A 23,068-nucleotide genomic window follows, 5' to 3' on the forward strand; every position below is an offset into this window, starting at 1 on the left:
TTCCCCATTGGAATCGGAACTCTCTCTGCTTTCCCCTGTGCTCGGGGATGGGCTTGAACTCAGGAGGGGAGGGACTTCGCGATATCCCCTGTCTCTCACAGGGGTGGAGACGCTCCTTCAGGTATACTGGACCGAGGCCATTTAGGGCTTTAAAGGTCAGCACCAACACTTTGAATTGTGCTCGGAAACATACTGGAAACGTACTGACATGCAAAGAAGCCGAATGTTGGGAGATTAAGGTCCGCTTTTAAAAAGCATTTATTCGTGCTGTGAATAGTTAAACTATGGAACTCCCTCCCACAGAGGCAGGGATGGCTGCCAACCTAGGTAAAGGTAAAGGGACCCCTGACCATTAGGTCCAGCTGTCACCGACTCTGGGGTTGCGGCGCTCATCTCGCGTTATTGGCCGAGGGAGCCGGCATATAGCTTCCAGGTCATGTGGCCAGCATGACAAAGCCGCTTCTGGCGAACCAGAGCAGCGCCCGGAAACGCCGTTAACTTTCCTGCTTGGAGCGGTTCCTATTTATCTACTTGCACTTTGACGTGCTTTCGAACTGTTAGGTTGGCAGGAGCTGGGACCGAGCAACGGGAGCTCACCCCGTCATGGGGATTCGAACCGCTGACCTTCTGATCAGCAAGTCCTAGGCTCAGTGGTTTAACCCCCAGCGCCACCTGCATCCCATTGAGCCAACCTAGATGGCTTTAAAGGAGGATTAGACAAACTCATGGAGGAGAGGGCTTTCAAAGGCTCCGAGCCATGATGTCTCTGCTCTGCCTCCACAGTCGGAGGCAGCGATGCTTATGAATACCAGTTGCTGGAAACCACAGGAGGGGAGAGGGCTCCTGTGTTCGAATCCTGTTGAGGGTTTCCCTTTGGGGCATCAGATTGGCTACTGGGAGAAGAGGAGCCTGGGCTAGATGAGTGGCTCTTATTGTGTACTTAAACACACACAGTTTCCCCCCAGTTCTTCCTCAAACTATACATTTGTTCTATAATGCTGCAGGGGGGAAACGACCTGATGTGAAGTTGCCAATCTGGAGTAAGGCAGAGGGGAACTTTTTACTTGACCCAAGAGGAGAAGGAAGCCTGTGGCTTTCGTAGGGCTGGGGTGGGGCCTTGGGTGTGGGGGCCCCCTGAGGAACAGGTGGTGGGAGGAGGAAATGACGAAAGAGCCCCCCGCCCCGCCCCTTTTGGCCACCTGGCTCTTTTGCTCTCACCGTGGGGGGCTCCGTGGTCATCTTGATCCCGGCCTGCAAGATGGAGATGGGGAAGTCTGGGTGGGGGCTGGAGCTGAGCCACAGGCGGAAGGAGGGGTGCGGCTCTTCCACCTGCAGCTGCTCCACCAGCTTGTCCAGCTGGGGCATCCAGGAGAGAGAGAGGTGGCAGTTGGCCAGGAAGACCCAGTTGCCTGCCGGGAAAGAGTGGCAAAGCCAGGTTAGAGGGTGGAGAGGCCCCACAGCTGCTTGGCGGGGGGGGGGGGGCGCCAAGGCGTGAGCTGAGCAAGATCTATGAAGGAAGACTCAAGGTAGCAGGAATGGCACCCCCTGTAAGCGAGAGATGCCTCCAGAGCAGCCGTTCCTCTCCGGACGTTGTTGGACTACAACGCCCATCATCGCTGGCCAATGATGGGAGCCCCAGAAGACCTGGAGACTGGCCCCAGACGTTCCCCATCTCTGCTCCAGAGATCAGAAGGGGTCGGGTGGGCGCAGCCGGCTCGCCTGCGGGGAGCTGGACTCACCCTGGTGGACGCCGTCTTTGATCATGCGGGTGGCGATGGGCGCCTGGCCCTGGCCCAGCGAGAGGGCTTGGAAGTGCTGCGACATGGCCGACTGCTCGGCCAGCTGGAGCAGGGAGGAGGTGGGGTCGACGCCAGGGGAGAGCACAAAGATCAGAGGCGTCTTGGTCGTGGAGTCATCCACCACCTGCGCCCAGAGATGGAAAGAGAAGGACAAAACGGGGAGCAAAATCATTCTAGGCCACAGAGAGCGACCGAGTAGCTGAGGCAGGACAGGATGGGGGACAGTGACTGTGAGGTCAGTCCCATACAGATGAATATTTTTTTTTGGGAGGGGGGACACTCCTATTTACTCCTGTCTCAATCCGGCTGCAGAGACCATTCTTCCAGAGCAGTTGAAAAAAAACAGATTATTGATCCTGAAGTAGCGCTACAAGCATCAGAGCATCAATACTCAAGCAGAGAGCATCAGTACATGGAAGGAGGGGGTTATGCACACAACAGAACCATTATTTCCAAGACCACCCTCATCACAAGCCTGGCAAATCTGGAACTACACTTGATAATCAGATATCACTAAAACTCTTCATTCTGAAGACAACACTTATTCTCCCTTTTTCTCTCTCATGACTTGGGACGGGTTGCTGCATTCATTCCACATGCCCACTTTATAGTTTTGCTATTTTCATCTTTGTTTATAATAACTGTTCTGTTTATATACATTATAAAATGAAATTTTAAAAAAATTACAAGAGAGAAAGAGAGAACATGGAAGTGGGTAAGGGCCTAGGAGTCCCCCCAAGTGCCACAGACACTGCCACTCACCGACTTCATGTTGAGCACTGGGGGCTCGATGAACTGGGAGCCCAAGTTAGAGACGATGAATGCCGTGACGCAGAAAGCCACGCGGTCTGGCCGCAGGGACCGGACGACCAGCATCCGCTGCATCTGGTTACAGGAGTTCTCCCACTCACCTGCAGGCGACAAGGCAAGGATGGGGGGGAAACTGAAGAGGGGCCCAGTGGGTGGGTTGTAGAGAAGGCCTGGCATGCCCACCAGAGCATCTCAGCTTGACTCCCACATCTCCAGTGCATAAGGAAAGGGGACAGACCTCTCACAGGAGGCGGTCCTAGAGGGATTATCTGCACCAAGAACACCTCTTTTCAGAGGCTCTGGGCTTCCAAAGTATGCTGGCACAGTGGCTGTAGTGTCGCACTAGGACCTGCAAGCCCTGGCTCCGAACCCCCATTTGGCCACAAAACTCCCTGGATAACTGCCTCTCAGCCTAAGCCCACCTGGCAGAGTTGTTGTGAATAAATGAGGAGGGGGAGGGCCCTGTATTTGAGCTCCTTGGAGGAAAAAAGTCGGATATAACTTTTGGATCTTTACGGCCGCAGCTAGAGTTCAAGCCAAGGCTGCGAGGGAAGATCCCCTGGATGTCACGGGACCAGGGGCGTGTTACCCATAGAGCTAGTGGCGCGGGGCATCAAGTTCTGGAGGGCGCCAGGGAAGAGGCGGAGGCGGGACGCAGCACCTCCCGGCATCAGCTCGCCGCCCGGAGCCTCTGTCTGCCATGGCATGAAGCGGCCAGCTGAGCCGGGAGGCGCCACGTCCAGCCTCTGCCTCTTCGCCAGCCGCTGCTTAAGACTCCGCACCCCCAAACTCGGCCCTCCAGATGTTTTGGGACTACAACTCCCATCATTCCTAGGTAACAGGACCAGCAGTCAGGGATGATGGGAATTATAGTCCCAAAACATCTGGAGGGCCGAGTTTGGGGGGTGCCTGCTTAAGATGGCCCTGCACGGGACATCAGGTGATTGACAGGCTAGTTTTGGATCCAGCCCGTGTGCCAGATCCAGTGCTCCCAGCTCTGTTCTGGAAGATGGTCGTTAACCCATTTCCACTGGACTCCCTCCCAATTTTCTTTAGGGAGGGCATGGACACAATCCGATGGCAGGGCGCTGCCTGACCTGGCAGCATGGCCTTCTCCGGCTTGGAGTTGGTGTACCAGAGGTTCCAGTCGCGAGGGTACTGCTCAAAGGAATTCATGATGCCATGGAAGTTGGTGAGCTTGTCCAGCTCGGTGATGTTGTCCCAGTAGATGTCGGCCAGCCAGCTGGTGCAGGGGTTGTCCATCTGCCCTTCCCTGTCTAGCACCTGCAAAGCAGGAAGTGAACGATGGAAGAAAAAGGACAGATTTTTGTTGAAAGTCCTTCTTCCCACAACACACAGTTAAACTGTGGAACTCCCTCCCACAGGAGGCCATCAGCTCAGATGGTTTTAAAAGAGGATTAGGCAAATCCATAGGGGAAGATCAGGCTATTTAATACACCTTTCCTTTCAGGGTATTTGGGGGAGGTGAAGCAGGCCTCCCCATACACCAAGGTATTTCTGAACATCCACCATCTTCTCCAGATGGGATGGGCCCATCGTCCTGAGCGTGAAGGGCTCTGGTCAGATTCTGCCCACCTCTGTTACAAGGGTGGGGATGCATCCCATAGCGGGAGACTCTCATCACCCGGGGAGGAATGGCACAAAGCAGGGAGCATTATGGGTAAAATATGGTTGCCAGAGAGAGGGCCCCTGGAGATGGCCTTGGCAGCAAATCTGGCCATGGACACACATACACATAGTCATCTCAGGAATGGCACTGAAAGGCGTATAATGCCAGGTGTGCCCAGGTGGGGGCCAGCCTCGGACCTCAAGGTGAAAGTAGGGAGAAGGAAAAGTCTCTGGCTATTTCCCAGCCTGCTCTGGGTTTCCCCTCAGGAAACATATAGCGAGGAGCAGGCTGCAGAAGGTTGGGGTGGCTTTCCCCCGCTCCTTCCCCCTCTCCATGGCTGTCCTGCTAAGTGGGCAGCCATTCTTGCTCTCTGGCCCGTTGTCATGGATGGGGCTTGGCTGAGCTTCAAGGACTTCTCAGATTACAAAGCCAGGCCCTGGGAAAGCCTCCCGGACGGCTCACCTAAAGACCTGTGGGACGGCCAAGGTGCATTCTGCCCTTGACTGCCCACATGGCATGCCTGTGTTGTGGGGCAAGGCCTGGGGATATTTCTTTTTTATAGAAGATTTATAGAAGATTTTATTAATGCTTTTTCATAATGCAAAATTCAAAAAAAATCTAAATAAAAGCAGGAAAGGGAAAGAGAAAACATCGAAGGAAAAACAAAAATATAAAAGAAAAAGAACATAACGGACTTCTGATTTTCCATCTGTCAGTTACATAAAAGAAATTATTCGAAATATTCACTCTAGAATGACATCCAACTGATCTACCTTCTGTTAGGCAATATTTTCCCAATCTTACAACCCAAATGTATCAAATTAATTCAGTTTCCTTTTTACACAAAAAGTCCAAAAGTGGTTCTCTAATTATTTTTATTAATGGTTTTCGCCTCCAATAGTTTCAAAATCCATTACTCCATATTAAACAATAAGACGTCTTTCCATCTTTGTCCACACAAGTGTCTCCACTGTGATCATATATTAAAATAATATTCCATAGTTCTTTACTTATTATATATTCATTAGTTCATTATCGTCTGTTCCTATTTCCTGTTGTATATCCTGTAGTTTTCCATCTTGATTTTGAAAAGACACAGAACACAGCACCTGAGTTTAAGCCCTTGTTCACTCTTTATCTCCAGGGTGAATTTGACAGCCAAGATTTACGTATTGGCTATCATCAATCACCACGTAATTATCTCCATCGACAACCTGCCGACAGAAGATGTTCAGTCCACCATGTTCCTCCTCCGGAAGTCAAGGCCCAAGGAGATTTCAACCTTTTGGGGGTACTACACCTCCTTAGAGACTGCTCCTCTTGAGAGCCAGCCCAAAATCTCTCCCCAGAAGCTTCCCTTGTCAGGACAATGGGGATGCATGGGGGGGGGGGGCAATGGTCAGGGCTGTGCTGATTCAGCAGCAGGACCGTCACTGATCTGATGTTCTTCATACAATCCCACCTCATCCCCAGTCCCAATATTGGGCGGGCAACTGACTGATACATGGGAGGGCCCAATCACTTGTCAAATTTGGCCTGCCAGCAGGTAGGGAGATAAAGATCTGGCCTGTTGGCCAGGAATGTTTTCCCACCCCCCCAGCCCTATATGGGGCGTGGGATGGTGTCAGAACTGACGTCTACTGGATTTAAAGGACGGGGGAGAATTTCTGAAGCAGCAAAAGGCAGAAGAAGCATCCCATGGTAGTCTGTGGCAAAGAGACAGAGGTGACATGGGTGGCAAAACTGCTGAAAACTTTCCATGGGCCAGAGCATGAGCTTCAGGTGGGTGCTGCACCTTCTAGGGACAATGGCCCAAAGCGATGTCCCCTGGCCCAAACAACGAAGGCCGGTTATGGCAGGGAATCAGCCTTCCTTTAACACCAAGGCCCTGCCAGAGTTGCAGTCTTGAGTCCAGGCACCAGCAATCTCGCTGGAGCCAGACGGACAGTCAGAACGAAGGTGTCCGACATTATTTTGAAACCATGTAGGAACTGGTAGAAGATTGGCATCTGCCTGTTCTATAGGCTTGGTGGGTGAAATCTTCACAGTTTTCCTCTTCGGAAAATGGTCTCTCCAGTGAGGAAGAGCCTTGAGAAGCCGGGGGGGGGGCACCAAATGGCAACTGTCAAGGTAACCGGGAGAGTGCTGTTTTTAGACCTGCCGCCTCCCCAGCCTGGCTGACTTTCTTTTGCGTGTTGATTTCTCCTTGCAGAAATGTCATTTCCCCCAGCAGCGTCATGCTCAGGCAGTGGGAGAAGAAAGGGTAACAAAGAAAGGGACCCAAGAGGATAAGGAGAGGTAAAAACAAAGATGACTCTTCTTTTTGTGTGTGGTAAGGGAAGTTATTGAAAGCAGGGAAAGGGAAAGGCAAATAAGGTTGAAAGGACAAAACCCGAGGAGAACTGCTGCATAGCAGACACGAAGGGGGAGGGAATCCGAGACCAGAGAAAAGGGAAAGTTGCCCTGGACCTGGGCAAGGCAGGAAAGAAAGGGGGGCAGGGTCTCCCTCTCCCTCCCTCCCTAGGCCTTCAAAGATGTATGGTGGGGGAGGGCAACCCATTTCTGGACGCCTCCCTCCCGCTGCACAGAGAATAAAACTACCAGTACCATAAATTAGATTACGCAAATCTATTCCGTGCTTGGAATGCTGTGCATTGCATACCGGTAATTCAATGGAGTGCAAGGCTCTATAGCTCTGGGGTTAGAGCACTGGCCTTGTAAACCAAGGGTCGCGAGTTCAGATCTCACTGGGGACTTTGTTATGCTTGCACAAGCGATAACTTCCTAAAGTCTCTGCCCATTGGATGCTGCTGAGACACTTGTTCCCGCTATCCATACCACTGGCATGCTTCTTCTCTGAGAGCCAGTGTGGTTCAGTGGTTAGTATTGGACCAGGATCTGGGAGAGACCAGGGCTCAAATCCCCACTCAGCTATGAAGCTCACAGGGTGAACCTTGGACCAGTTAGTCACTCTCAGCTTAATCCACCTCACAGGGCTATCGCGAGGATAAAATCGAGAGGATGAGAACTATTTACACCACCTTGAGCTCCTCGGGAGAAAGGTGGGATTTAAACACAACAAACTCACTAAATAAAAATAATGATTCTGTGTACAATCCTGATCACTATACGTTAAGGAAGATACTGCAGAGCTGGAACAGGTGCAGAAAAGGGCAAGCAAAATGATGAAAGGGCTAGAGCAGCTTCCCTATGAAGAAAGGTTGCCAAAATTTGCTTTTTTTACTTTAGACAAAAAGACAAGTGAGACACAATACAGATGCATACAATTGTACATGGTACAGAGTAAGCAGATACTGTAAAGAGTTTATCCTTCCTCTCTTATAATACGAGAACCCAATGGGCTCACCCAACAAAGCTTAAGACCTTTTTTTTTTTTTGCAGGGAAAGATTCAAGACAGAGAAAAGGAAAGACTTCTTCACACGGCGCGTTGCTAAACTATGTTTTGCTACGGCAATAATTAGCGATAGCCTCCGATTTGACAGCTTTAAAAGAAATTACGATACATTTAGGGAGGCTATGGCTATCAAGGGCTGCTCGAGACGATGGCTATACTCTGCCTCCAGGAGCAAAGGCAGTATGCCTCTGCATGCCCAGTTGCTGGGGATGAGGAAGGGGTGAGTTCTGCTCTCGCACTCAGGTCCTGCTTGTCCGCTTCCCGTAGGCACCTGGCTGGCCACAATAATAGCAAGGTTGGCCTTTGGTCTGATCCATCAGGGTGGCTCTCTTACCTTCCAAGTCCTGGACTGCAGAATCCGGGACCGGCAGCCGTGTGACACCAGAAGTTGCGTCGACGTAACTTCCGGTGGCACTTTGCCCTTCTATGGGCACCAAAAATGGCCACCGCCGGCTTCAAAAGTAGCTTCTACACATGACCGGAAGTGCGGTGACGCAACTTCCAGTGTCACTCCGCCCATCTATGGGCACCAAAATGGCCGCCGCCGATACTGGAAGTCGCATCTACGCACTTCCGGTCATGCGTAGATGCGACTTTGAAGCCGGCGGCGGCCATTTTTTGTGCACATAGAAGGGCAAATCAGAAAGAAAGAAAATGGCCGCCGGCAGGAGAAAAAAACGGAGAAAAACGGGAGACGAAGTGATACGGGGGACCACCGGGAAAAGGTAAGTAAAAACGGGGGTTTCCCGGGGAAAACGGGAGACTTGGCAGCTATGTTGGCTCTTGAGCACTTACCACTCCCCCGCGCAGGAAGAAGTTGTACTCGTCCATCTTGAGGTTGCCGGAGACCTCCAGGATCTTGGCGCACATCTGGAAGCTGAAAAGCAGCTTGTGCCGCTCAAAGAGGCCCCGACAGGTGTACCTAAGAAGCCACACAGAAAACGGAAGGAAGGGTTGAAGCTCAGAGAGAACTCGCAACAGCCTCCTTGCTCAGATATTCAAGAGGGTGAAAGCTGAACTTCCAGCGCCTGTCTGGAACCGGTGTCCTGTCATTTGACTATGTGGAACCGGGGCAAATCTGAGGATTGTAGAGAACTTCTCCCAGTTACATTGAACACGCCTCGTTCCTCAGGAAGGAGACCCCAAGGGCATAGATTACCAGGTGCAACAGGGAAAGGAGAAGCCCCCCCCCAACCCTGTCTGGATGGTGGCAGTGGTTGGCTGCCCCCCCCCCCGGCACGAAGTGGGTTACCTGTAGACGGCAAAGGTGTGGTATTCGTTGAGGAAGCGGATTCTCTCGTCCAGCTTGGTGCTCCGATGGCTCTTGTTGATGCTGATGTTGAAGAGGTCGATGTAGGCATCGAGGGAGAACTGGTACATGGGGTCGATCCTGCCCATGTCGTTGAGGACGAAGAAGAGGATGGACGCCCTCTGAGCACATGGTCGGTAGGCCTGGCGAGAGCACGTGCAGCAGGTGAGTTGGCAAGCAGCCAGAGGGCAGGAGCAGGATGCCCGCCAGGAGATGGGGGGGGCGGAGAGGAGCCACTGGGGGTGGATCAGCCACGGGGTGAGGCCTCTACCCCAGCACACAAACCACTCACTCCCAGAGAAATGACCTTTCCTGCAGAATCAGTACTTCACCAGTCAAAGAGCAAGTTACTAGCCCCTACGGACTGTGGAGAAACCCAGGAGGGGTTCAGGCACAGCATCTGTATTCACAAATCTTCCTTAAGACCCTCAGTTCTGGGGGTTCCACCTGAAGTTTATGAAATAATGCAGGCATCCCCAAACTGCGGCCCTCCAGATGTTTTGGCCTACAACTCCCATGATACCTAGCTAGCAGGACCAGTGGTCGGGGAAGATGGGAATTGTAGTCCAAAACATCTGGAGGGCCGAAGTTTGGGGATGCCTGAAATAATGCATCACCTGGAGAAAGTGGATAGAGGAAAGTTTTCCTCCCTCTCCCATCAGACTAGAACTTGTGGACATCCATGAAGGTGGATATTGGAAGATTCAGGACAGACAAAAGAAAGTGCTTCTTCTCACTGTTGGGAGATTCTTTCCCCGTGTGCAATCAAAGGTTTGTTGTCTGTCATATGACTGTATGTGTTCTGATTCCACAGAGTGGGAAGTGACGTAGACAGGATGTTTGTCTTACTGTGTTCCTGAAGTGGAACTGTCGTTCCTTTGTTCTTTCTCTTTGCTGTGTGATGCTAGAGAGAGACGGAGCCATGTTGCAGTGCTCCCTGTGTTTATGTGTACATAAACTAGCTTGGCCAAGATGCTGTGCTGCTGTGGTCTGTTACGCAACTGCGCAACCTCTGCTGATCCCTAAAGTGTGCTGGTGTCTTCTGGCACCAGTCGCTGTGATGTTCGGGCTGGAGAATGCTTAAGAAGCTCCTGAACGATCGCCCATGAGGGAGGGAACATGCCAGTCGGGCATGTGTCTCTGCCAGGGTCCTACTCGTGAGTAGAGCCCGTTTTCTGACACTCACAACACAGAGTTGAACTATGGAACTCCCTGCCACAGGAGGCAGTGACGGCCAGCAACCAAGAGGGCTTTAAAAGAGGATTAGACAAATTCATGGAGGCAAGGGCTATTGGGGGCTACTAGCCACAATGGCTAGGCACTGTCTCCATGGTCACAGGCAGCCATGCTTCTGAGTACCAGTTGCCAGAAACCATCGGAGAGGCAAGTGCTCTTGTGCTCGGATCCTACTTGTGGGTTTCCCTTTGGGGCCTCTGGTTGGCAGTGAGAGAACAGGATGCTGGCCTAGGTGAGCCATTGGCCGGATCCAGCAGGCTCTTCCGCTCTTCGGCCAGCCTCCCCGCCCTTCTCGCAGAGCCAAGGCGAGCTCTTTCCTCTCACCTCCCGGGCGGTGTCGATTTTGATCTCCGTGGTCTCGCTGGTCTCCAGCTGCTCTGTGACCTCGGTGGCTGTGACCTTTGAGGTTTGGAGTGTGTTCACAAGCTGCACATCATCCAAGAGGGAGCCCTGGGCTTCGTTCAGCAACCTGACAGTGGAAAGTGGGAGAGGTGAGCCCGGGGGGGGGGAGAGAGAGAGGCCAGAACACCTGTGCCCACTCCACAGAGGACCTGAGTATCAGAAGCAGAGCCCTGCAGCTTTGCCCAAGAGGCAGGGAGGGGAAGGATGCCTTCCCTGGCTGGAGAAGCCCAAAGATGATGGAGGAGGTGCGGTCTGGGCCTGCAGAACTGTCGGCTGAGTTTATGGGGAAGAAAGGAGAGGGAAGGGCAGGCTTGCAACATGATGCTCACCCTCCACAAAAGACTGGAGACCCAGGGGGTAAAGGGAGTGGCGCACACAGCAGCCACCTTCCTTCTCCTGGTCTGTAAGGACTGCCACCCCACAGGCCCAACCACGCAGGCTTCGTGGGCTCCACTGCCAGTTCCTTCAGCTTTGCTGAGCTTGCAGCAGATGCTGTTTTTAAGCCTTTGTTTACATGATGCTCTTCAGGCACAAAGCATCTGCACACACACAAGTGATGAACCCTCAAAAGGATCCTATTCCCCACAGCACCTGCATGTCCCCTTGCCCAGCCCCGTTACCTCAGGATCTCATCCTCCAGCTCCTTCAGCTTCCTTTTGCCAGCTGCGATGTTGAGGACCAGGTTGTCCTTCTGCTCTTCCAGCTCGGGCCTCTCTCTCCGGACCACAATCCCCAGCAGCTGAGCTTCCAACCCCTGAAGAGGCCCAGGGCACTCAGTACAGATGCTCCCCACCCCATCTCCCACCTCTTATGCCTGCTCTCCTGGCAATTCTTCTTCCCTCCTGTGAAGTTTTCTCCAGGGGGGCGGAATCGGTCCCTTTCCAAACCGCCCATCTCCTCCCACCTCAAATCCCAGGAGCCGGAAAGAATTCCCAACATCGAGGCTGCGAGAAGCCTGGATCAGGCCAAAGGGGGCCCACCGCAGCCCAGCATCCCATTCTCACCCTGGGCCAACCAGATGCCCCGATCGGAAGCCCATGAGCTAGCAGCAGTGGCAATGCTCTCCCTGGCCACCGGCATTCAGAGGCACATTGCCCCCTACCTGCTCTTTGACAGCAAAGTTGACAATGGTGGTCTGGGAGGACGTCTCCGGCGTGTAGTGTGGGTTGGGGAGCTTGGTGGTGAGGTAGAATCGGAAATCGGGGTGGTATTCCACTTCCTTGTCCCCCAGCCTTATCAGCAGGCGGCCGCCTACAAAGACACACAGGTACCAGTACTGTATAGAGGTCAGGAGCAAGATGGGAGTGGGATTAGGAGTCTTTCACCTGGGCCCTCTTTCCCTCTGGGCAAGATGCCCCAGGAAGCTGGCATCCATTCCTCCATCAAATTCCTCCCCCCCCCAACCTCAAATCCCAAATCTGGATCTAATACACAAGCAGGTGCCCAGAGGTCACCCCCTCCTTTCCCAGAAGCCAGATGCTCACCCACTTTGGTGACGGACTTGTTGAGAATGGGGGCCAGTGTGGGGTCCAGCTCCTCCTGAACGTTTTGCAGCAGCACGGGAGTGCCGAGCTGGATGGCCGTCTCCAGGATGCGCATATAGTCAGGCATCTGCAGGTCAATTATCTTGAGGCCCTGTGGGAGGCGGGGGCGGCGGCAAGAGCATGAGAGGGCCACCAGAACGCCTCTCTCTGACTGCCCACCCACGTCAGAGAATTTCCCAGGCAGGTAAACAGGTGTTGGATCCAGCTGCTAGCCCAACATTCGAATGCACTTCTGCTTTGAAGCAGGTACAGGGGGCTGGAACTGAAGGGGAACGAGCACTAAGGCATTTGTATAGCCCTGCAACAGCAAACAGGGACGAGGGAGGGGGTGGGATGCAGAAATCCTAGGGCAGGGGGTTCAAACCTAGAGAAGCAAGCACCTGCAATGGAGCTCCTCCTTACTTTTTTTGCTTCCATGTTCTTAATCCACTTCGTGGCCTGGCACTGGGGGTCGATCATGAGAGGCCACCTGGCAAAGACACATTGGGGCTTGAGGCGCGTTGGGGGCCCTCGGCACCTCACCTTTGGATTTCTGGGTGCCCCCCTCCCCCAATCGATGATCCAAGGGGAGAGGGCCTGAAAAGCCTCTCCGGGGGGTGCAGGGAGCCCTGAGCTCCCTCTCAGAGACCGAGGCTCACCGGTTGCCTCGTGTGACAATGATCCCGTTCTCCGTGGAGAAGTTGTCGGAGGGCAGGCCCTGGATGTTCCAGTTGCGCACAATGGTGGGGTTGGCGAGGAAGCTGTCGCAGGTGAAGTTGGGGCAGCAAGGCACATGGAGCTCTCGAGTCTGCAGGTGGGGAGCAGAAGCAGGGAAGCCAGTCAGGCCCCACTCAGAACGGCCTCCTCTTCCCCTGCGCGGAAGGGGACAGACACGGCTTCCGAGCTGCTCACCGGTCAGCCTGGCCAGCTGATACCCTGGGAGGCCGACACCGGCTATTTGTTTACTTCATAAAATTTGTACCCCATGCGGTGGCAAAAAAACCAAACAAACCTCAAAGTGGTTTGCAAAGAGAACAAAACCATAATATTACCAGTAAAAAGCAACGTTCAAAAGATGAGATTGCAGTAAATTAAAAGCAAGATCAGAACTCACATCAATATTCTACGTGTCTGGGCAGGCTGGCCTAAAGAAAAATGTTTTCAGCAGGTGCCGGAAAGAGCACAGCAAAGGCTCTAGCGTGATGTCAATAAGCAGGGAGGCCAGAGTGTTGGTGCTGCCACACTAAGAGACTGATTTTTCACCATTGCAGATCATGTAGGATGTGGCACATGGGACAGTGCCAGTTCCTTGCTGCTAGCCTCGTGTCCTTCCACCAAGGGCGGGATTCTGGTAAAGGAATGGTGGGAGGGAGAAGCTGGCCTCTCAGGAAAGGGCCGCCAGACTCACCTGCTTCATCCAGATGTGCGAGACAATGTCATCCCGGTAATTGGACAGGAAGGGCCCCATGTAGGACACGAAGGCGGCCGCCAAAAGACAGTCCCCCACCAGGTAGCCTATATCTTCCTCCAGGCCCTGCAGGGGAGGAGGAGGAGATCAGGGGAAGGACAGAGCTCAGGAGACAGTTCCCCTTGCAAAGGGGCCCTTGGAGATATTCAAAAGCTGCCACAATCTCTTTTCTCGCACCCCACATTTCCTTCGTCTTCTATTCTCTGAGCTCAGCGTCTTGTGTGTCCTGTAGCCTCCCCTCACCCCCTTGCATGTCCCAAGGCTTTGGTCTCCCTTGCTGGCTCCTAGAAATGGTCCTGTCAAAACTTGACACCCTACTCCAAGGGACAGACAGGGGTGTGTGGAGAAGCCCCATGGGTCGTACCTTGACTGTTTCCTCCCATCGGATCTTCTCTCCCGCCAGGCCCGACACCAGCTTGTCGGCCCGGTCCAGCTTGATCTCCATCTCCTCCGACTTCTTGCGCAGCTCCTCCTTCTGGGCCAGCTTCTCCTCGTACTCCTTCTTCAGCATCTCCAGCTTCTCTGCGACCTGAGCAGGGGTTGGGGCGAGGGCGGAGAGGAGCAGGTCCGTTGCCAGGGAAGATGTCTACAAGGGCTGGCCTGGGACGATGCACAGAGGGAACTCCCTACCACCGCCATTGTACAATAGGGCCACATCTAACACAGAAGTTTGGTTCAAATGCACATACTCAAACTGCCCTCGGTCAAGGATCCTTAGCCTTCTGAAGCCAGCATGCCAAGAGAGCCTTGCACCCCGCACCCCAGCTTTAAAAGCTCTTTTTGCATCAGGAAACCCCAGTTCAGAAAAGCTCTTTGGAGCTCCCCACCTTGCTTGTGTGCAGTCAAACCAACAATTCATGTTTTGCCCAACAGGCACATGAAGGGACTGAGGCTCACAGAGCTTTCCTGAAAAAAATTCCTAGAGAGGTCACTTCCTTGTCTTCCTACATGCTTCCTTCTTGCTTGGGCATCCTTCTTTTTCTTCATCATGCTTCCAAGCTAACCCTCGCTTGCATGTCTGAGTTCTGCAGCTCAGACACCACTTCTGAACGTACATTTTGTACTTTTGTAACTTAGATAGCAGTTTTAAACCTGCCTTCATTTTGCTACGGTAACTGCTGCTTCAAGACCTAGACTATGTAAGTAAACACTACTTTTATTTCTTCAAAAGTGTGTGTGTGATTGTTGTTTTTAAAGGGGGAGAAAAGGGGTGATAGCAGGAAAATCCAGTCTGCCTTAAAGCATCCTGGTTTATTAAATCAATCTTGACTTCGCTTCCAGGTTTAGCTGCAAAGGAGGGTACTCTGCTGATCTCACAAACATGAGCAAGGCAGGACAATAACTAAACAATATATCCACTCCAAATATCCAAATCCATTCCTACAGCTTGGATTTAACTCCCAGAATTTCAACCAGCCAGGCTTCAACTGCGTGTGGTTGAGATGCCACAAGTTAAATGTGCATAAGATGCGGCTGCAATGCAATAAGAAGAGAGGCCATGCGTCTCCATGACTCCTGCGGCCAAACGGCACTCCTGGATCGTCCTCAGAGCCCGACTGACCTCTCTGAGCCTCGCCTGAGCCTCGGCCTGGGCGGCCTGCTTTTCTGCCAGCTGGGCAAGGGCAGCATTCATTCGAATGCGTTTGGGCTCCACCACACGGTAAATGCGTCCGTACATCTGGGAAGGAGAAGGTGGGGAGAAGCAGAGGATGGAGTGCAACCTGCAAAGATCGAACCCCAAAGCGTCTTCCCACCATGCAAAGAGCTGCTGCTGGGCCCTTCCACCGATCTGTTTTTGATGCTCACCTCCATGGCTCTAACCCACATGCACAGGGATTTGGCAGCCACCGAGACGCGCCCAATGATGTCTGGCTGGAAGTCCGGCTGAGAGCAGTAGGCGCTGATCTTCTTGAGCACCTTGTCGGAGATGTTATCCTTGTCAAAGTAGACCAGCTGCTTAATGAAGTTGGGCTCACCTGGAGAAGCGGAATCGAGGTCAGGGGAGCCGGGCGATGCCAGGAGAGCCCTTTTGGGTCGTGCTGATGGCACTTCGGACTTCTGAACCAGGCCCCACAGAGTGACCAAAACAGGACAGTTCCAGGGAGCCCAAAAACAGGCTGTCTCTAACCCTGGCGGCAAATGCCCTCCCAGAAAAAAAGAGGTCTGGAGAGGGGCAGTAGGATAGGTGGAAAGGATTCACCCCCTCCCTGCTGCATTACGGTCAGGGCCGGCTCTAGGGGTAGTCTGGGTGGCACGGGGTGCCAGGGCGCGAGAGAGCCGCGCGGAAACTGTGCTGCGCGCTGTGCCTGCCCACCACCCACAGCAAGAAACGGAGCGGGGCAGGGGCGCCGGAGCGATCTCCGCACCACGGCGCCCGCGCGCCCGACGTGCTTGAGACGGCCCTGATCACGGTCTAGATCCATGTTATCTGTCCGCACACATGTTGTCTCTGGGCCCGTTTTAGGTTCCTTACTTACCCAGCTGCTTCTTGGCTTCGGCCCAGGTGGGCTCGTTACCTCGCAGGATCATGACCGCCTGCATGACTGTCTCCACCAGGGTGGGAGGGCGGCCATAAGATTTGATCTCGGTCAAGTCTTTCTTGTTGAGCGATTCCAAAGCCTGGGGGGGAAAGGAGGGCGCAGGGGGCCTTTCAGAAGCAGCTGCTCCAAAGGGAGAGTCACACAGGGAGTCAGAGCATGGAAACAGGAAGAGGGGACACACACACACACCCTTCTAACCCTTGGAGAGGAATGTAGAGCATCCTAAATCTCCAGCCATCACCACACAGCTGGAAAATCCCAGCATGTTGGGGCTGTGCAGGGAGGGTGGCGCCAGAGCATGCACACAGACTCAGAACGCTGTGTGGTTAAGAACATTACAAGAGCCCTGCTGGATCCGTCCAATGGACCATCTAGTCCAGCATCCTCCTGGCACAGGGCCAACCAGATGCCAGCGAGGAGGGCCCGAGCACAAGAGCCCTGTCTCCTCCTGCGGTTTCCAGTAACTGGCATTTGCAAGCATTGCCGCCTCCAACAGTGGAGGGAGAACAGAGCCATCCTTGCTAGTAGCTTCCAATAGCCCTCTCCTCCTCCTCCTCCTCCGTGAATATCTCTAAACCTCTTTTAATGCCAAGCAGGTTGGTGGCATTACTGCCACCGAACAGGGAAGCTGGGAGAGCGCCAGTTTGGTGGGATGGATCTCTCCGCTTGCCTGGAGTCGGTAAGAAACACAATGCTGAAATAGACGTGCGCATTGCAGCAGAGGAACTCTGCAGGTCACAAATCCTGCCCCAAACTCCACTGTGCTGTTTGGTTCGCCAGAGATCTGGCACAGCTCCTATCGGCTGCCTAACTTAGCAGCCCCTGCAGCCCACGGGGCAGTGCTTCTACAATGTCCCTCCCCTTCCTGCTACCTTCATGGCTTCCTCCAAGGCAGGCATGGCCTCCTCCAGGTCCCTCTGAGCAGTTTCCGCTAAAGCTTTGCACTTGATCTCCTCAACTGCGATCTTCTCACTGTTGGCCGTAACCATCTGTGGGGAAAGGAGGGGGGGAGGAGAAGGCTCAGCACCAGGGGTCCTCAAACTCTTTCAGCAGGGGGACAGTCCACTGTCCCTCAGACCTTGTGGGGGGCCAGACTATATTTTGAAAAAAATATATATGCAAGAGCGCCAGGCAGGTTTGCCTGTGTCTTGCGAGCGGCAGGGGCTGGTGGCGGGGGCGGCAGGACAATGAGCTCCGGAGAGGGGCTGCTTTAAATGGCGGCCGCTCGAGAGCGGAGCTCAGCCAGCTCAACAAAGCCCAGCCCCCTTCCTCCTCTAGGCAGGGCAGGGAGAAGCCAGGAGGAGGGAGGGAGGGAAGAGGTGGCGGCGGCACCATGTGAGGGAGAGGGAAAGGACACGTGCGTTGGTGATCCACGCGGTGATTCCTGGACCGTCCGCAGGCCGGATCCAGAAGGCAATTGGGCCTGATCCAGCCTGCGGACCTTAGATTGCCGACCCATGCTCAGCACCAAGGAGAGCATCCCGGAAGCCCAGCCTCGGACACCCACCTTCTGCTGCTCATCAGCTTCTCGCTTCTGCTGAACAATGATGACCAGGTACTCCTCGCACTGCTTCTGGAATTCCGCCACCTTCCTCCTGGCTTCCTCCAGCTCCAGCGTCATCACCTCCACCTTCTTCCGGGTCTCATCAATCTTGAAGAGCCCGTTGTGGAGCTTGTTGGCTTGGTCCGAGAGCTCCTTCCGCTTCTCAGCCAGGAGCCTGCAAAAGGAGGAAGGGGAAGGCTCCATGACTGCTCTGCAGCCCAGTCTAGCCCAGAAGTTGGGCCGCCCACGGATTTCCCTACACTCCTGGGCTCTCGGCCATCCCACCCGGCTTCCCTGGACAGAGACCAGAAGGGCCCCCTTACTTCTTGTAGCCAGAGACCAGCTCCAGGTAGTTGGTCGGGGTGACGTAGTTATGGCGCCTCAGCTCCAGCAGCATCTTCTGTGAGTACCTGGCCACGGACCAGTGCATGGTCACAAAGATCCTAGCCACTCGCTTTTGCATCTAGACAGGAGGGAGAGGAGGGAGAGAATCAGGCCAAAAGAACCTAAAGAAGAGCCTGGGGGCTGGATCAGGCCAACGGAGGACCATCTAGTCCAGCATCCTGTTCTCACAGTGGCCAGCCAGATGCCGCAGTGTCAAGCCCACAAGGAGGAGTCAAGCCCTCCTGTGGCTTCTAGCAATTGGCCATCAGAAGCATTATTGCCTACATGCAGCTTGGAAGAGGAACCCTCACCCACTGCCTGCAGCCACGCATTTATTTATAAAAAGATATTTGTATGCTGCTGTGCCATAAAAAATTATACCAAAGTGGTTTACAGCGTTAAAAAGATGAAACCACACAACAGATTTCTTTTAAAAAGAAAAAAGAAAGAAAGAAATTAAACGCATCGATTAACCGCTGTGGAAGGATGCATAGGCCTGCTGAATATCCAGTGGCAGAGTGTTCCGCAGGCACTAAAGGCTTGGTTTCTCGTTGTCAAACGAGCCCTGCCAACCTTCAGGTCAGCCCCCCTCTGCACCACTTTGGGAGGGGCAGGGGCTCCCCCTCACCGTGTCCAGGCTCCCCTTTTCCACGGATCCCAGGTCCACGCCCTCCAGGTATTTCTCCGCCACTTCCAAAAGGGCATCCTTGGGCCACTCAGAGAACCAGTCGATGGTGGTGCAGTTCACCAGGGCAGGGTACTGCCGGATCCAGTTCCTGAGGCACAGCGGAGAGAGCCGTGGGGGCGTTGCACCAACTATGCCTCCCCCCCCCCCCCGGTCCAAGCTTCTCTTACTCCTTGGGCCTTGGCCATGGTGCTCTCGTTTGCCCACCCCACTTTTGCCTGCCATCAACAGCCATTTTTATCCAGCCGCCCCTGTGTCCACCAGGGGTCGCTGTTGCTCTGAGCAGAAGCCGCCCCTGTGCCTGTCTAGACAGCAGCCTCTGCTCCGATGATCCCGGCAGCTTCCCCCTCCCCTCACCTGAACGGATCGCCGACTGGGCTCAGGCAGAGCACCACGTGCAGCTGGTTCCGCACCCTCTCAATGAGGAAGGCAAAGAGGCTGTCCTGGGTCTCCTGGATGCCCTCCGCCCGAGCTGCGTCTACGAGGTGGTTCTGGATCTGGGGACGAAAAGGCGGGTGGGGGGCAGAGAGAGGGGAAAGAAAGAGGATCAAGGGAAAGGAACCTGCTGTTCGTTTTGAAACGCCCCTTGTGGAAACAATGAACTGCTGCGTGTCATCAGCTCAGGTGCTGCTCACCAGCTCTGCCTCAAACTTTCTGTGCCAAGTAGAGGAGCAGACCATGGTTCGGCTCAGCCAGTAGAATCACAGAGAGTTGGAAGGGAACCTGAGGGTCATCTAGTCCAACCCCCTGCAATGCAGGAATATGCAGCTGTCTCATACGGGGATCAAACCTGCAACTTTGGTGTTATCAGCACCATGCTCTAACCAGCTGAGCATGAGACTCTGAATCTCAGGGTCGTGGGTTTGAGCCCCATGTTGGGCGAAACATACCTGCGTTGCAGGGGGTTGGACTAGAGGACCCTCGTGGTCCCTTCCAGCTCTACAATTCTATGATCCTATGAACCCGGGTGGGCAGAACCATCATGGTAAGGCAGCTTCGTCTAAATTCCTCTCTAAATAGAATTATTGGGGTTCACGCAGGTCCAGATGCTCAACCCCCCAAACTCAGGTGCTCAAGGGGGGAGGAAGGGCAGGCAGGAAGCCCAAAGCTCCTGAAGAGGGAGGTTTTCAAGCTCTGCAGGTCTTCAGATGCTGGGGGAAAATGCTGCTCCAAGGCAGGGTCACAACTCTGAGACCAGGTGACGGTCACAGCCCTGCCAGAGTCGTCACAATGGGTGTCTTTCTACAGGAGTCAGGTCAACACACACCTGGGGCTTTTGGGGGGTGGGGGTGGCTTGGAATAGCTCCTTGCTCCGAAAAGGTGGCTCCTAATATGTAGTCCCAGTACCTCTCCTTTTTAAAGAAATCATGTGCTGCCTAGGACTGTTGGTAATCTCCCAGCTAGAGGGTTGTTGTTGTTGTTGTTGTTGTTGTTTTGTTGTTGTTTATTGAATTTATATACTGACCTATACCCGGGGGTCTCAGGATAAAGTCAAGATAAAAAGGTAAAGGGACCCCTGACCATTAGGTCCAGTCGTGACCGACTCTGGGGTTGCGCGCTCATGTCACATTATTGGCTGAGGGAGCCGGCGTATAGCTTACAGGTCATGTGGCCAGCATGACAAAGCCGCTTCTGGCAAACCAGAGCAGCACATGGAAACGCCGTTTACCTTCCCGCTGGAGCGGTCCCTATTTATCTACTTGCATTTTGACGTGCTTTTGAACTGCTAGGTTGGCAGGAGCTGGGACCAAGCAACGGGAGCTCACCCCGTCACAGGGATTCGAACCACCGACCTTCTGATCAGCAAGCCCTAGGCTCAGTGGTTTAACCACAGCGCCACCTGGGTCCTTTTTAAAGAAATCATGTGCTGCCTAGGACTGTGGGTAATCTCCCAGCTAGAGGGTTGTTGTTGTTTAAAAGGGCATAGGATGTAAATCAGATCAACCAAAGGCCTTGTTGAAAAGGAACCTAAAGGTGTATAATGAAGGCGCCAGGCAAACTTCAAAGATGGGGAGCCACTGCAGAGAAGGCCCCGTTCTCGTGTTGCCACCCTCCGGACCTTGCCCTCATTCAGCCTGTCTGTTGCAGCAGGAAGCAGAACAGCATGGATCCCTGCACTGCCCCCCCTCCCGCCCAGTCCTAGCCTTTCCAGAGCTCCATGGGGTGTGGAAGAGACACTAACCTCCTCAAACTCATCTGGCTTGTACAGGTTGGGCACCTCCCCGGAGCTGAGGATGTTGTTAATGTCCTCGAGGAAGCACTCGTCCGCAATCTGCGTGTCCACAAAGAGGAAGGTGGTGGGCTTCTGGTCCACCCCGGTCTGGCGGTAGAGCTTCTTGATGTCTGCAGGGAATAACAGCCAGGGGAGGGCCAGTCAAAGGAGAGGATGTGTGGCTACCCCGGGGCAGACTCCCAAAGCTGGAGGGAGATGGGGGGGGGGCATCCTTACCTTCCCGGAACTCTTGTTTGCGGTACTGCCTGGAGACCTCGATCTGGAAGGTGTAGTACTCGCAGATGTACGAGGCCAGCCGTGCCAGGCTCTGGCGCCCGCTGCCACCGATGCCCACCAGCAGCATGTTGCCTCGCGGCTGGCTGATCACCCGGATGATGCGGGTTACTGCAGGGAGAATCGGCACCAGGCTGTCAAAGCCCACCTGCAGGAGGGTGCTGCCCTGGGCAGGGTGTAAGCTAGCCTTCCAGACTGAGCTCAAGAGTGCCAGTTTATTGGGGGGGGCGCGCGTGTCTCTTGGAAATGGCAGAGAGAGAGAAAGAAGTCTCAGCCAGGATCCTCTCACTCACTGTGTTCAATGGCGTCCCGGAAGAGCACCAGGCGCATGGGCACCATTCCTGGCGTCCGGTTCAGCTCGCCCAAGGCGCGCTCCATCTCAGCCTTCAGGACGGCCATGTCTGTCAGGTCCTCGTAGACGTTGCGCATGAAGTCCCCTGGAGGGAAAGAGGGGCAATAAATATTATGGTGCGATCGCATCTTATGTGGGGGGTTTACATTGACCAAAACTGCACCCACAGGAGGATCCAAACAAGGTGGAGAGCTTAAAAGCCAGCTACCCAAGGCAAAAGGGGCTTTTAAGCTCTCCTCCTTGCTTGCATTCACTTGCGGGAGGTCAACTGGCGGCCTTCCATCGTCCAAGTTAAATGCAAGTAAGATGGGATCATAATGTATTATTGGAATCTGTTTTTATTACTCCGCTCCCCTTTCGATCTTTTACAACCATGACTACAAGCGCTTTGAAAAACGGTGGACACGGAATGCTCCCTTGGCAGAGGCCCTTCTTCCTGGGTCTGTGTGAGAGAGCAGAGTAAGAGCCCTGCCGGATGAGGCCAATGACCCCTCTAGTCCAGCATCCTGTCATCAAAGCGGCTGAGCAAAACCTGCAAGCAGGATCCGAACGCAAGAGCCAGTCTCCCCTCCTGCAGTTTCCAACATCATGGCAAGTAGAGAAAGGTTAAGATGAGCTCAAGTGCCATATGGTGGAAAAGAGAGATGCAATTTTAAACATTAATAATCAACAAACAAACCAAAGCAAATACATCTCCTAAGATGAGTCCTGATGCAACATATGTGGTGTGTGTGTGTGTGTGTGTGTGTGTGTGTGCGCGCGCTAAAAATGAGCCATGTGCTTTTTTTCTTCCTTGTGGAAACTGATGGAGATCTAAATGATTAACCAACTCTGGCTGATGAAGTCAATCAACTTCCAATCAGGAACCAGTTTTAAGACAGACAGACAGACAGACAGTACCACCTACGGTAATCTCACAACCCCAAAGGGGATTTCGGGGGTCTTTAAACTGGCACCTCCATCACACACACACACACACACACTTTGCCTCCCCGCCCTCCCAGATCCAGAGAACAGCCGGTACATACCAAAGATGGGTGAGCGCTTGTTGGGGCAAAGGTTGTGGAGGGTCAGGTCGAAGTGTGTGCCCAGCTTCTCACTCAAGAGGACAATGAAGGTTTCCATGTCTGCAGTATCCACCAGACGGTCAGAGAAAACCCTGATGGAGAAGAGAAGGTGTTCGGAGGTCACCCATGAATCCAGAAGCCTCCTTGTGGGGTCCAGGCCAAGGGGAAGAGGCACCCAAATTCCTTAAAGCCCAGAAGCAGCTTTTGGAAGTAGAAGGACTTTCCCTAGACCCACAGCTAAACAGCTCCAAGTGACCCCCTTCTCCCACCTGGCAATTGCGCCTGGGCATCGCATGGGTGTTTTGGCGACTGTTAATGTCAGTTTCTGATGGCCACAGCACTGCCCACAGGCAGTGTCTCCTAAGGAGACATGGCACCCAGGGGTGCAGCACGAAAAG

General features: G+C 53.7%; 1 protein-coding gene across 2 annotated transcripts in view; it reads right to left on the bottom strand.

The window, feature by feature from the left end:
• DNAH2 (dynein axonemal heavy chain 2) overlaps positions 1-23,068 on the bottom strand; it is a 149,577-nt gene that overhangs the window by 12,615 nt on the left and 113,894 nt on the right. For both annotated transcript variants that reach the window (XM_060281903.2, XM_035134845.3), the window contains exons 54-79: positions 22,632-22,762; positions 21,545-21,688; positions 21,195-21,362; positions 20,928-21,088; positions 19,103-19,242; positions 18,689-18,836; positions 18,000-18,139; positions 17,641-17,851; positions 17,006-17,122; positions 16,071-16,212; positions 15,400-15,569; positions 15,155-15,271; positions 13,958-14,122; positions 13,534-13,659; positions 12,785-12,933; positions 12,549-12,615; positions 12,087-12,237; positions 11,705-11,853; positions 11,223-11,356; positions 10,525-10,669; positions 8,908-9,107; positions 8,451-8,577; positions 3,707-3,893; positions 2,562-2,710; positions 1,740-1,923; positions 1,219-1,409 (exon numbers count right to left, since the gene is read on the bottom strand). In XM_060281903.2, the coding sequence (XP_060137886.2) occupies positions 1,219-1,409; positions 1,740-1,923; positions 2,562-2,710; positions 3,707-3,893; positions 8,451-8,577; positions 8,908-9,107; positions 10,525-10,669; positions 11,223-11,356; positions 11,705-11,853; positions 12,087-12,237; positions 12,549-12,615; positions 12,785-12,933; positions 13,534-13,659; positions 13,958-14,122; positions 15,155-15,271; positions 15,400-15,569; positions 16,071-16,212; positions 17,006-17,122; positions 17,641-17,851; positions 18,000-18,139; positions 18,689-18,836; positions 19,103-19,242; positions 20,928-21,088; positions 21,195-21,362; positions 21,545-21,688; positions 22,632-22,762 (3,913 nt within the window). The remainder of the gene's footprint in view (positions 1-1,218; positions 1,410-1,739; positions 1,924-2,561; positions 2,711-3,706; positions 3,894-8,450; positions 8,578-8,907; positions 9,108-10,524; positions 10,670-11,222; positions 11,357-11,704; positions 11,854-12,086; positions 12,238-12,548; positions 12,616-12,784; positions 12,934-13,533; positions 13,660-13,957; positions 14,123-15,154; positions 15,272-15,399; positions 15,570-16,070; positions 16,213-17,005; positions 17,123-17,640; positions 17,852-17,999; positions 18,140-18,688; positions 18,837-19,102; positions 19,243-20,927; positions 21,089-21,194; positions 21,363-21,544; positions 21,689-22,631; positions 22,763-23,068) is intronic.

Source organism: Zootoca vivipara, chromosome 12 (assembly GCF_965207765.1).
Source record: "Zootoca vivipara chromosome 12, rZooViv2.hap1.1, whole genome shotgun sequence".
Lineage (NCBI taxonomy): Eukaryota > Metazoa > Chordata > Lepidosauria > Squamata > Lacertidae > Zootoca > Zootoca vivipara.